Source organism: Puma concolor, chromosome A2 (genome assembly GCF_028749965.1).
Source record: "Puma concolor isolate L17-30 chromosome A2, mPumCon1.1.hap2, whole genome shotgun sequence".
In the NCBI taxonomy this organism is placed as follows: Eukaryota; Metazoa; Chordata; class Mammalia; order Carnivora; family Felidae; genus Puma; species Puma concolor.
In genome coordinates, this window is record NC_141668.1 from 96,075,237 (window position 1) to 96,089,398 (window position 14,162).

At 41.0% G+C, this 14,162-nt stretch overlaps 1 protein-coding gene across 2 annotated transcripts in view; it reads left to right on the forward strand.

Moving 5' to 3' along the window:
* Nucleotides 1-14,162, forward strand: part of RALA (RAS like proto-oncogene A) — a 71,880-nt gene that overhangs the window by 49,282 nt on the left and 8,436 nt on the right. For both annotated transcript variants that reach the window (XM_025929888.2, XM_086697009.1), the window contains exons 2-4: nt 4,380-4,532; nt 6,987-7,195; nt 12,054-12,228. In XM_025929888.2, coding sequence (XP_025785673.1) covers nt 4,419-4,532; nt 6,987-7,195; nt 12,054-12,228 — 498 coding nt within the window. In that variant the 5' untranslated portion in view covers nt 4,380-4,418. The remainder of the gene's footprint in view (nt 1-4,379; nt 4,533-6,986; nt 7,196-12,053; nt 12,229-14,162) is intronic.

Consider the following 14,162-nt stretch of genomic DNA (forward strand, 5'->3'; position numbering starts at 1 on the left):
AACTTCTTAAAGTTTAAAATAGTTTAGAATTTGGATTGAAGGTTTGTGGTCTGAAGCACCTTGACCCACTTTATGTGGTAGGCTGAATAATGGCCCGAGATACTCATATCCTAATCTCTAGAATCTGTGAATCTTACTTTCTATGGCAAAAGAGACTTCGTGATTAAATCAAGGATCTTGAGATATTATTTTGGAAAATTCTGGTGGGCCTTAAATGTAATCACAAGTCTCCTTTTAAGAGGGAAGTGGAAGGAGGTTTGACTACCGTAGAAGAGAAGGCAATATGACCACAGAAGCAGAGATTGTTGTGATGTAGCCAAGAGATGTAATTCTTTTTTCAAAGAGATTTAAGACTGTTTAAGAGCCAAGGAGTGCCAGTCTCTAAAAACTGGAAAAAGCAAGGAATACATTCTCCTCTGGAGCTTCCAGAAAGAATCTGTCCAGCTGATACCTTGATTGAGCCTTAAGACTCATTTTGGATTTCTGGCAACCAGAACTGTAATACAATAAATTTGTATTATTTTAAGCCACTATAAGTTTGTAGTAATTTGTTACAGCAGCAACAGGAAACTCATACAGTATGCATACACCTCAGCTAAACATGAGGCAAGACCCTAGACCTGTGGAGTTCAACTCCATTGCCTCAGCACCAAAAGCGGTGCCTTTGTTGATGGAGGAAGGAAGAGAAGGAGGGGGAAAAATCAGGTAATTCATATTTAAATGAATATTTTGAGCATGGTGTAGGTGTCTAATTTCTGAACGAAGCAGAGAAAAACAGCTTGAAAACTCAAAACCCACCCCTAACCAAATAGGTTCTATAGTATTATTCTAGCACATCACTTTAAAAAATTGAACAGTAGGGGCGCCTGGGTGGCTCAGTCAGTTAAGCATCTGACTCCTAATTTTGGCTCAAGTCTTGATCCCATGGTTCTGAGATCGAGACCAGAGTTCTGAGCTCTGGTGCTGGATGTGGAGCCTGCTTACGATTCTCTCTCTCCCTCTCCCTCTGCCCCTCCCCTTCACCAGGTATCGTACTATTTTTGGTGCAGTTGTAAATGAGAGTGTTTTCTTAATTTCTCTTTCTGCTGCTTCTTTATTTGTGTGTAAAAATGCAACAGATTTCTGTATATTAATTTTATATGCGATTTTACTGAATTCATTTATCAGTTCTAGTAGTTTTATGGTGGTCTGCAGGGTTTTCTATGTAGAGCATCATGTCATCTGCAAATAGTGAATGTTTTACTTCTTCTTTATCAATTGGGATGCCTTTTACTTCTTTTTCTTGTCTGACTGCTGTGACTAGGACTTCCAATACTGTGTTGAATGAAAGTGGTGAGTGGACATCCTTATCTTGTTCCTGAATGATGGTAGCTGTATTTTTTCCATATACATATATATATATATATGTATATATATATATATGGAAAAAATACAGCTACCATCATATATATATATATATATATGTATATAATAAAAATTATGTTGAAGTGTGTTCCTCTAACCTACTTTGTTGAGAGTTTTTTTCATGAATGGATATTGTACTTTGTCAAATACTTTTTCCGCATCTAATGAGATGACGATATAGTTTTTATCCTTTCTGGTGTTAATGTGTTTCTGCCTCTTTTGGATGATTATCATATGAACATCCATTAATAATGTTTTAAAAGCAACCAAACAAAAACTCTGTCCATCTATGGCCACATTTCTTCATCTTCAGAGTAAAAAAGTGCATTTTTGTACCTCCTGTTTTCTCTTCAACACACCCCATTCAGGCTGTGATTCCTACCTCACTGGTGAAATGACTTTCCCCAAGGTTATTAGCAATCTCCATCTTGCCAAAATCTAGTAATCAATTCTCTGTATGTCTCTTATCTTCTTATATCTCAGCTCAGTCTCCCAGCAGGATTTGACAGTCAACCAGTTTCTATGTATAATTACTGGATTTCCTCCTGAGTGGCCACTTTTCCTCCTGAACAAGTCTGTTGAGCTGTCTCAGGGATATCTCTTCTGCTGCCTTCTCTTACCCATCTTCATCTTATCCCAAAGTGAGTTCATTCAGTTTTGTGACTTTAAATACATCTGTAGGAGCTCCTGAGTGGCTCAGTTGGCTAAGTGACTGATGCTTGATTTCATGATCTCACGGGTTCATGAGTTCAAGCCCTGCATTGGGCTCTGTGCTGACAGCACGGAGCCTGCTTGGGATTCATTCTCTCTCTCTCTCTCTCTCTCTCTCTCTCTTTCTGTCCCTTCCCAGCTTATGCATGCACACACACTCTAGATAGATAGATAGATAGATAGATAGATAGATAGATAGATAGATAAAAATCGGTAGCTACATAGTCATGAAATGATTATAGCTGCCAGCAAGTAAGGATCATAATAGTGAGGATCATTTCCTGATTTATATAGGAACACCAGCAAGAGCATGTTCCATAAGCTACTGAGGCTTAGTATACTTAAGGCTTTTAGTTATTTGAATAATGCTATCAGTTATCTGAAATACACTGATATTTTTCACTGTTTCTGAGCAGTGATAGTCATTCACAATCTAATGATCATGTCCTTGGTACCCAGGAAAAAGGGGGGACTCAGTTCTTGTTTGTTGAGTTGATAAAACTGCTAGCCTCCAAGTGTAGAGTCTTTACAATACACTTCACAGTGCAAACTGCTTCTGCTAAAATGTTACAGAAATAAGAACGGGATCAGAAATTGCACGGATAGTGTCAGAGTTATGCTCCACGTAGATTGAAAGCAGTCTCAAAGTATAACATGTTCATATTAAATGGATAGTAAGATTATGAGTTGTTTCTTTCTTTAAGACTTTTCTGTTTGGGCACATAGTCATATGGGCGTGATTTCTGGGCAGAGCCTGAGAAGGGCCCCAGCTCTTGGGTTATAGCCAGTGTGTGAGGCACAGACCCACAGTAGACTGTCCTTGCCCAGACTTGTGATTGAATCTCTAGTAGCAATGGCTACTTTATACCAGTACAGTCTAAATTACTCCCCAAGGTTGTCAGACTGAGAACATTTGTTTATTCATTCAGCACATGCGTACTGAGTGGCTGACTTTACCCAGCCATGTTAGTCACATTAAGCATAAAGTAAACCAACTAGACTATGGCCCCTGCACTCAACCCGCTTCTGGTATGTTTGGGAAGAAGACCCATATTAAGCAACTAACACATTCAAGCAATTTCAGCTCATGATAATGGTCATGAGGGAAAGTATCAGATGCTATATGAGCGCACAGGGCAGAGGAGAGCATAATTTAGGTCGAGTTTCAGGTAAGACTGAGATCCAGAAACAGAGAGGTCTTAGCCAACTTGCATAAGAATATGCCAAATACAGGATACTGCATGGCAAGGGCCAAGAGGCACAGAAGAGCATCTGAAGAACTGAAGGAGGCCAGCGTGGGACTGATGCAGCCGAGTGGGGAGATGGGCACAGGACGGAGAGGCAGGCAGGATCAGGTGTGGTCCCGTGAGCTGCAATTTGGGAAAGCTGTCCCAGGACCAAAACAAGTCAAAAGATGCTGAGAAGGAAGGGTGTTGCAGCCACCCGCAACCCCTCGAGCCTCTAGTAACAGAAAGGCTCCTCACTTGGGCTCCACCCAAACCCCGTGTTTGCCGTGACCTCCCGGCCAAGGGACCTGCTTTGGAGCCAGAGTGACGGGGTGCCGTTAGTGTACAGCAGCACCCCAGCCTCTGGAGGATCCGGTCTCCACACACTAAGCACGTGAGGGCAGTAAACAAATGCACTTTCTGAAGAAAATGAGGGTGCACTGGGTCCAGGGATTTAAGTTAGATCGGCCATCTCCTCCACGATGTCCCTTGAGAACTCTGATCTACAGTATTGGATTCTGTCTAATTCTGCTACCAAGTTACTGGCATGAGGTTTCTTCTTTTATAAACTGACAGTGAGTAAGCCTTTCGATCAGCAACCTTGGTTTTTGTGGTTTTTTTTGGTCAGTTGTTTCTTCCTAGACTTAGAAGAAACATCTCTTTAATTATTGCCAATAAAGGTTAATATGAAGACCAAGTGATTGGTAAGCCTGTTTTCCTAATCTGTGTGATGATATTCTAATACATCTAATACTTCGTTATCGTCAGCGTGTGGTTGTGCTGCAAAATTTTCACCTTTGGTCATAGCTCATTACTGAAAACTAGCTATTGTAGGAGCAATGCCCTTGAGTCACATACTTGTATTGTCATGGTGTTCTCTCATAAGTGATTCTTGAGCGTGCTTCGTTTGCCGTTTGTTGAAAATCACCGAAGAATGAAAACTAGTATCTTGAAGCCCAAGGACACCTTATCTCTTTCCTACACTTGGAATTCTGAGGAAGACTGTACTGAGCATTACTTATTTTTTTATTCTTCTAGATTCTTCTTAAGCCTTTGCTGAAAACTCTTTGACACAAGATGGCTGCAAATAAGCCCAAGGGTCAGAATTCTTTGGCCTTACACAAAGTCATCATGGTGGGCAGTGGTGGTGTGGGCAAGTCCGCTCTGACTCTACAGTTCATGTATGATGAGGTAAGTGCCGATTTTATAATGGATATCGAAGTTTGGGCTTTCAGAGAGTATTTCTGTGCTTAGTTTTGGTGCTGTTTTAGGTGTATTCCTTAAGTCCTTGAAAGCTAGTAATCATTTTTTCCTGTTTTTAAATTCAGAGCTATTTGTACACGTGTTGATTTAACGAGTCAATAATTCAAGATCCTTAAAAACCTTTACTTTAAAAACAAAACAGAACTGGAAACAGTACCTATTTTGAAGCAATCTAACTTTGGCTTTTTCATTTGACGTGTTTTAATGGAGATTCCCACCTTGAATTAATAGAACTAGTAGGTAAAGTACCTAATTGAGACTGAAAGTTAACATACATAGGTGTCCTGTGATAACTTTAACAATAGTAATGATAATAATAATTTTTTTTTAAGTTTTATTTACTACTCTCTACACCCAACATGGGGCTTGAACTCATGACCCAGAGATCAAGAGTCACATGCACCTCCAACTCAGCCAGCCAGATGCCCCAATAATAAAATAATTTTAATAATCATGGAGAAATCAATTGTAGTATTTGGCTTAGCATATACTCATCATTAAACAAGTAAAGGCTATGGCCCTAAAATATAATCACTAGAAGGTTACAGATTTGTGTTCCTGTATTTATGTTGGACTTTATTTCCCTAGAGTTAAGACAGCAGTATAGCCTTTCCCCAGAGGGCTCTTATCAAGCCTAAATGATTTAAGAGTTGATAATCCATTTTAAGCATTTATCCTCAATTCTTCCAATAGAAGCAGGGTTTTATGATTATTCTTTCTTACTTAATCTTCATAACAATCCTGCATGGTATGGTAGTATCCCCATTTTACGGATGAGAAAACAGAACCCCAGGGAGATTACCCAACCCAAGAAGAGTGATCTCCGATGAGTGACCAAGCTCTAAGCCTGGTCTCCTGATAACAAATCCTGCAGATCCTTACCACCCGATGTCTCCTATTTCCTGCTCATCAGCATTCTGTCACACACAAAACGCTTCCATCAATTATCTTGTTCGCTGGGGACTATAATAAAAAATTTGGAAAGAGAGGAGATTGAAATGGTACTTTAAATGAAATTGCTGATTTATCTGTTCTATCTGTTTTCCCTACTACTCATTTTAATAACTAGTCTTTCAAACTAATCGCTAATTTCAGGCCCCTTCTTGACAATATGGAGGAGGTCAAAAGTAAGACTGTTCACAGGGTGTTCACAGGGTGCCTGAGTGGCTCAGTTGGTTAAGCATCCAACTCTCGATTTCATCTCAGGTCATGATCTCATGTTTGTGGGTTTAAGCTTCTCATCTGGCTCTGCACTGACAGTGTAGTAGTGCCTGCTTGGGATTCTCTCTCACCCTCTCTCTCTGCCCCTCACCCACATGTGTGCATGTTCTCTCTCTTTGTCTCTCTCTCTGTCTCTCTCTCAAAATAAATAAATAAATAAAAATTTTAAAAAGGTAAGACTGTTCACATACCTTACATTTGATGAATGCTTAACTTTTCATTTAGTATTGATAAATACTAATATTCACCATAGTATCTGATGTGCTATCTGAATATTTGTATTTGATATTCATAAATATGCAAATAAAAATTAGCATATAAATATGGTAGAATGTCCCATAGCCTTTATAGTTACAAATACACTGTGTTCGTATTTTTAATAATTATTTAGTGAGCGTCTACATGTTTCAGTCATGTTCTAAGCTCTGGGAGATGGAGTGATGAGTAGAATAGTCAAGTCCCTACTCCCAAGGGTTAAATTCTAGTAGAGGGATATAGACATTGAGCCAATATATAAGAACATATCAGATAATGAAAATACTTATAGGACCTAATAAAAAAAACCCTACAAAAGTGTGTATGTATACATCCTTACATGCTAACAATGATACAGTGATCAAAAATATCAAGTGGAGATTTACAGAGTTGAAGATGGATGTGGGAATGTAAAGTTGTTTAGTTGTACTGTTATTTTAAAAATCAGATGTTTAGAGAGAGATCTAAAAGTTCATGATTTGCCACTCTACTGAGTAATATAAGTCACTTTTTTGATTTGGTTCATTTTAGAAAAGAGATTTCACAACTCTCAATGCTTACCTAAATATTGACTTACTTTCAAGTTATTTCCACAATTCTGGCATGAAAATTTATATTTAGTGTCACATTGAAAGGAATTTTTATGTATTTGATTAAATATATGTGTAATAGCTTTTGTAGTTATGGTGTTTTAAGGAAGAAAACAGCACCGTTTTCAAGCTGTAAACAGTCTAGAGTTAATCATTTAACCCTGGCTTTTTACAAATGTCAAAGCCACCAAATTACCTAAAATGAAAATTTAAATTAATGAGTTTTTACCATCGGGGAAACCTGAATGAAGAGTACATGGGACCTCTCTGTACTATTTCAGCAGCTTCACGTGAATCTCTATTTCATCTTCTGTAGTTTGTGGAGGACTACGAGCCTACCAAAGCGGACAGCTATCGGAAGAAGGTCGTGCTGGATGGGGAGGAAGTGCAGATCGATATCTTGGATACAGCTGGGCAGGAGGATTACGCTGCAATTAGAGACAACTACTTTCGGAGCGGGGAGGGTTTCCTCTGTGTCTTCTCGATTACAGAAATGGAATCCTTTGCAGCCACAGCCGACTTCAGGTGTGTCAGGGACGAGTGCCGTTGTACAGGTGTCCTCCCCAGAAACAAGTGGACAACCAGAGGTGGTTACTTGTTAGTCTTTCCCTCTGTGTGCAGTTGTGTTTATTCCCTCTTTGATTGTAGTGCGTGACTCCATCCACAGTGCATGTACACTCGGGTGTTCCATGTACGTCGTGTAATCTTCCAGCCATCCCCGTGCCCTCTGTATTGGCACATGAGATGGTGGCAGCCTCAGTCCCCAAAGTCTGTTAGGCGTTACTGGAGTATTTCTCTTCAGAGTACAGTACTAATGCTGCTGGAATAGTTGATGCTTGGATCACATAATGGAGCTCTGACCCAGATTTCAGATCTTTCTGCGTTAGTCACTGGCTTTACAGCACCCGTGTGATGCTGAGCGGGCACATCGCCATCCTCCTCACCACACAGATGCCCCGACAGTGCACACTGATTATCTTAATAGAAGTAGGGGCGCCTGGGTGGCTCAGTCAGTGAAGCGTCCGACTTCAGCTCAGGTCATGATCTCGCGGTTTGTGAATCCGAGCCTCACATCGGGCTCTGTGCTGACAGCTTGGAGCCTGGGGCCTGCTTCAGATTGTGTCTCCCTCTCTCTTTGCCTCTCCCCCACTTGTGCTCTGTCTCTCTCTGTCTATCAAAAATAAATAAATGTAAAAATAAAATTAATAGAAGTAATAATACCGTAGAGTGGTACACTGGGTTGTGTGATACAATAGTTTTTATATCTCACTTACTATTTGCCTAATCAAATTCTGTCATCCATTTGGTTTGCAGGGAGGCGGTTGGTGAAGGGGAGAGTGGTTCTAAGAGAAATATGCCACGAATAAGTTCTTGAATAGCCTCAGTTACTACATGCGTAATCAAAAGTAGTCTTTTTTTTTTTAAATTTTTTTAATGTATATTTATTTTTGTTAGAGACAGAGCACAAGTGGGGGAGGGGCAGAGAGAGGGAGACACAGGATCCAAAGCAGGCTCCAGGCTCTGGGCTGTCAGCACAGAGCCTGACACGGGGCTCGAACTCGCAAACCATGAGATCATGACCTGAGCCGAAGTCGGACGCTTAACCGACTGAGCCACCCAGGCGCCCCAAAAGTAGTCTTTAATTATATATTTTTTATTTCTGTTTAAGTGTTTGCCTTGGTATAAGGCACACAAAAGAAGCATGTGGTGAACCCTCTGTTTTCAAGATTCACACAGCCTAGATGATGAAGGCCTAAAACCAAGAGCAAGGTAGTGACAGAGTAGGAGACGTGGGCAGTGATGATTACAGGGACCAGGAGAGGAGAGGAGCTCAGAGGCCTCTTGAGATAGATGAGCATGAAGGATGAGAAGGATTTCCACAGATAAGGAAAGAAGTTTTCCAGCACTTGAGCAAAAACTGAACCTGGGCTTACATAAAGCCTCCTTTCCGTGTGCATTCGAAAGTGTCAAGAACTCAGGGAATCTCAAGGACAAAACACGTCATTGAGAAACTTTTAAAATGCACATATATTTGTAAAATTAACTTTGTTGTCTCTAAAGAAGGAGTTATGTATGGGATAAAGTGCACACAGTGGCAGGCCCTGCTAACTTACAGTCCTGGGAGACGTGTTGAAAGAGAACTGTCAGTGCTTATTCACTCATTCAGCACATATTTGAGCGCTTATTATGGAGCAAGTCCTGTTCTAGGTGATGGGATAAATGTGTCACCGTAGTTGCCAAAGCCAAAGTGGTGTCTCAAGGGAATAAAGAGAGTAAGAATCTTGGGCTGTGGCTTTTACAGAAAATAAGTGAATCATTCATTACTCTTCTGTTGTCCCTCCAGTGTGTTGCCCTTCCCATAACAGTCCCAGTGACTCAGTGGCGACACAGGAAAGGCATTTTTGAGACAGTCCGAGTGGTTGCGCTCCACCTGGTCTGACCCGCAGAGTGTGGCACCAGCGGCGGCTCCTCTCTTCAGCCTTCCTGGGCCTCCTGTCCCCAGGGCGGAACCCACTGCTTGCTCCTCTGTGTGCAGAGTGCCTGGCCCCGCTCTGAGAGCACACTCGCTGCACTTGTAGCATCAGCTTGATTTGCATGTGCTTTTCCTGACCAGGAGAAATCTCTTGAGAGCAGGACCCATTTCCTATCCACCTGAGGATCCCCGGGACCCATATTTGGTATCGTTCCTGGCATATATCATACAGGGCATGTTTAGTAAACGTTTGATAGAAATGTTAGAAAATGTTCTTTTTTTTTTTTTTCTGGTTCTCACTTTTCTTATGTCAAAAATGAAAAAGTTGGACCAGTTTATAAAAGTACTTTCCTATTCTAAAATTCTGTAATAGCCTCTAAAACTCCGCTTAAAGGGAGCATCACATTAAGTAAAATGCGTAGGAAGGTTGTAGATATAGCAGTGCCTTTCTCTGACATCCAGGAAAGTAGCTAATTAAAACCAGCTAATTAACTCTCATGAATATTGTCTTCTCACCTCTGAACCCAGAAGGTCCAGGCTTTCCAACGCCAGATTTCTGATAGCATTAATCACACTGTATTTTCAGTATTGGTCTTCCTGGAGCATTGGACTCAGTAACTTATGAGGTATTTATTAAGAAATAAGTTAATGACTCTATCTACATGCGACTGGAAGTACTAGTCACAAATGCCAGAGTCAGTCTCTGGTGGTTAGTGAGATTAAGTAGTAAGTCAGGTGTTGTTAACATCTTAGTGTGAGGCTGTTGATCACAAAGGAAACTGGTTAAGGAGGTAACAGCAAATTTGTTGTCACCAGCAGTAGAAAAAGATTTGGACTGGCTGATATCCCCTTCACAAATACGTCATAAATTTAATAGTAGTGATGGTGAGTGTTGACGTGCTCTTTGCAAGAGATCACGTGGATGGTAGACAACATCACAGCCCTGTAGTACAGCTTAGCATGTGTCACCAAGTCCCTGTGCCTGGCTGACATTGTAACTTCCTAAAAGGATGGGTAATAGGCTAAGTACCAGTCAGTGGAAGATGGAGGTGACTATATGGTCTACAATCTGTTCACGGTAGAAAAACTAGGAATTAAAAAAAAAAAAAAATTAGGGGGACCAGGGTGGCCCAGTCAGTTAGCATCTGATTCTTGATTTTGGCTCAGGTCATGATGTCACAGTTCATGGGATTGAGCCCTGTGTCGGGATCAGGAACTGGGTGCGGAGCCTGCTTAAGATTCTCTCTCTCTCCCTTTGTCTCTGCCACTCCCTCTCTCTCTGTCTCTCTTTTTCTCTCTCTCTCTCAAAAAAAGAAAGAAAAACTAGGAATTCAGGTCCAAAGAGCTGCCTACAAACACTGAGTCTGTTAGAATATTTACAACATCGGAAATCAGGTGAATGAAGTGACAGGAAAGGTAGTAACACTGCCTAATACTCATACAGTGCTCACCACACACCAGACACTTCGAAGCATTAACAAGACAAGCCAGATACTAGCGAATTTCATGGATTCTAAGGCACGCATTTCTTACATCTTATCTCTTAAAATCAGAAGCACAAAATCTAAGAAGCACAAAATGGACAAATCTGAGATCAAGGCTTGATGAAGATTCATACTCAGTCTCTCAAATCTATCTTATCATGATAGATCCTCGCAAAACCAGGTATACTCTGCTGACCTGTCATCCCAATAATCCCTTTAATTTTCTCGTTTTTCTCTTAGTCTGAACTATTTGTGTTCCTGTAGTTCCAACGTCTTTTAATAATTTCAGAGGGGAGGCACCGGTAAGTTAGCAAGAAAGTGTTGATTTTATAAGAAAACCACTTTCTCCAACACAGTAATAATAATGATTAACAACAGCTAACGTTTACTGAATATTTACTACGTGCTGGGCACAACTCTAAGTACTTTGCGTTTCATCCTCATAGCAACCTTATAAGGAAGGTATTATTGTTAGCCCCATGTTAACGCATGGGAAACTGAGGCAAAGAAGTACTTTGCTCACAGTCGCCTAAGAAGGACAGAGAGCCATGATACCTTTGGAACTGGTGACAGCATATAACTTCTCTGTGAATACAAAAGCTGTACTCCAGAGCAGACTTGCAGAGATTTCTGGCATGTGTGGGGTTTTTTAAAACATTTGGTAGGACCATTGATATGAGGTAATAGGAATGGCACTCTCTCCCTCTGTGGTCTTCCTCCCTAAATCCCATGACCCCAATTTAATCATGAGAAAAACATCAGACAAATACCAGTTGAGAGATTTTCTACAAATTAGCTGACCAGCACGTCTCAAAATTGTCAAGGTCATCAAAACCAAGGCAAGTCTGAGAACTGTCAGAGTCACATGGAATCTAAGGCAGTATGACAGCTAAATGTCATGTGGTGTCCTGGATGGGATCTTAGGACAGGAGGGAAAAACTGAAAACATCTGAATAAAATTTGGACTTCAGCTAATAATGATGTATCAAGATTGGTCCCTTCACTATGATAAATGTACCATGCTGACGTAAGGTGTTAACAGTAGGGGAAACAGGGTGTGGAGAATACGGGAACTTTCTGCACTGTCTTCACTACTTTTTGCAAATCTAAAACCATCCTTACGTTGAAAGCTTATTTTCAAAAACACTTGGAGGAAGTAGCCTTTGACACTTTGCTTTTGTGCCTCCACTACCATATTGCTACTCTCTTCAGTGTATTTTCCCTTCGACAGTGAAGTGTGTAATTCAAGTGGTTGGTGGTAGAATAAGGAAGAGGTGCAGCACACGCCCTACCGTGCCATGATTGAGTTAATTGTTGTTATGTAGACACACACACATAAAGGCTAATGGCAGATGGTGTTAGTTATTTTGTTAGCTTAACCTGTGGGGGTGATATTAATATTTCTTTCTCATTTTCTTTTATCCAGGGAGCAGATCTTAAGAGTAAAAGAAGATGAGAATGTTCCATTTCTGCTGGTTGGTAACAAATCAGATTTAGAAGATAAAAGGCAGGTTTCTGTAGAAGAGGCGAAAACCAGAGCTGACCAGTGGAATGTCAACTATGTGGAAACATCTGCTAAAACTCGAGCTAATGTTGACAAGGTAAAGGGTGGCTGTCCTTACTGCTACATCACGTTAATAAGCTGATTTGCTTTAACTCAGCTGCATTTTGTCCAGAGATTTGTGAAACTTTCAAATGGTGATTTAGTATGTGCTGATTATTATCTGCCCTAAATGCTCAAGTGCAACATGTTAGGCATTTCTCACTTCACCTTGTCCTCAGGCTCCCAAGAGACATTAAAACATGAGACACCACAGCTAAGTGGTTTTTTTCTAGCACTAATAGGATTTCTGACCCGAATCGCTGCCTTTTCTTAATTTTTCTTTTTTCTTACCCTGAGCGGCTGGATAATTTAGAAATGTCCTCTGAGCTGACACCTGCCCAGCCCTATTTAAGTTCTCGAAAGTAAAGGTACCTCCGAAGACAAAGGATCCCCAGATAAGAGGGCTTTGAAATCTGTTACTACACCTAGGCCCCTACCGTCACCTCTGTTTCCCCCTGAGCCCTCTTCTTTGTCCACATTGGCCCTTCGCTGAGTCCAGGCCAGGAACACCCTTGCCTTGTTCCTGGGAACCTGCCCACATACGTTATTTCATCCTGCTGCCGAGACCTGCGTCTTCAGTGTTTAGGAAGACTGAGGCACCGCCCCCTTGAGCCCTCCACACACGGCCTCTTTTAGCCTCCAAGCATCTAAGCTCTACTGAGTGCTTCTCAAACTCTAACTGGCAGAAGTGTCTATGAAACTTAATACACATGGATTCCTGGGTCTTACCCCCAGAGATTTTGCTTCATTTGCTGTGGGGTGGGACCTGAGAATTTGCATTTCTAGGAAGCTCCAGGTGGTACAGACTGTGGCCTGGTGGACCACACTTTGAGTAACACTGCTCTGGGTGGCTTTAAGTTTTAGTGAATTGGTCTGCTTGTGCCTGTAGACTCGTAATACCAATACAGAAATCATTAGTTAAAAAAAATTAGTATTTCTTTTCATTTGCTGTGGGTTTTTTTTTTTTAAGTTTATTTATTTAGTTTGAGAGAGTATGCATGGGCAAGTAGAGGAGGGGCAGAGAGAGAGAGAGACAGACAGACAGACAGACAGTCCCAAGCAGGGTCCGCAGTGTCGGCACAGAGCCCAACATGGGGCTCAAACTCACAAACCATGAGATCATGACACGAGCCAAAACCAAGAGTTGGACACTCGACCAACTGAGCCACCCAGGCACCCCCAATTACTGTAGGTCTTTAGGTAATGTCACGATACTGTCTTAAGCTGATTAGATTTCTTGTCCCATGGTGAGATTCCTGTAGTTCCAAGAGATCTGTACAAAATGAGTGTTATAAGATTTCTACATAGTCTATACCAGTTTTCTCCAAAGTTATGGCAAATGTATTTAAAGTACTAATAAAAATAGGTTTTAAAGTTCAGTGTGTTTGGGGTTTTGAAAGGCAGCATTGAATATGTGTGTGTGTGTGTGTGTGTGTTTCGTTTCTTCCAAACTGATGAGCAATTGTAGGACACACTCTAAAACCTATTCAAACTAAGGACAGTGGGTCCAAGAGGTGAGCAGTAACCACAAAAGCTATGGAGCAGTCATTATAACAATCTCTGTGCTGTCATCTGCTGGCGTGAATTTTTTGCCATATGCGTGTATTTTCAAAAGAGGAAAGTTGAAAGTATAGGGCTATTTTAGTTACTCTGGCTGTGTAACAAAATATACCCCCAAAACTTATGGGTGAAAGTAACCATTTATTATGCTCATGGAATCTCTGGGCCAAAGTTTTGGACAGATCACAGTGGAGTTGGCTTGTCTCTGTTCCACAGTGTCTCATGCCTCAGCTGAAAAGCTTGAAGTCTGGGAACTGGAAGCATCTTCAATTAGGTTCTGTTCTTTTCTTTCTTTTTTTTTTTTTTTCAATGTTTTTTTTTAATGTTTGTTTATTTTTGAGAGAGAGAGAGAGAGACAGTGTGAACAGGGGA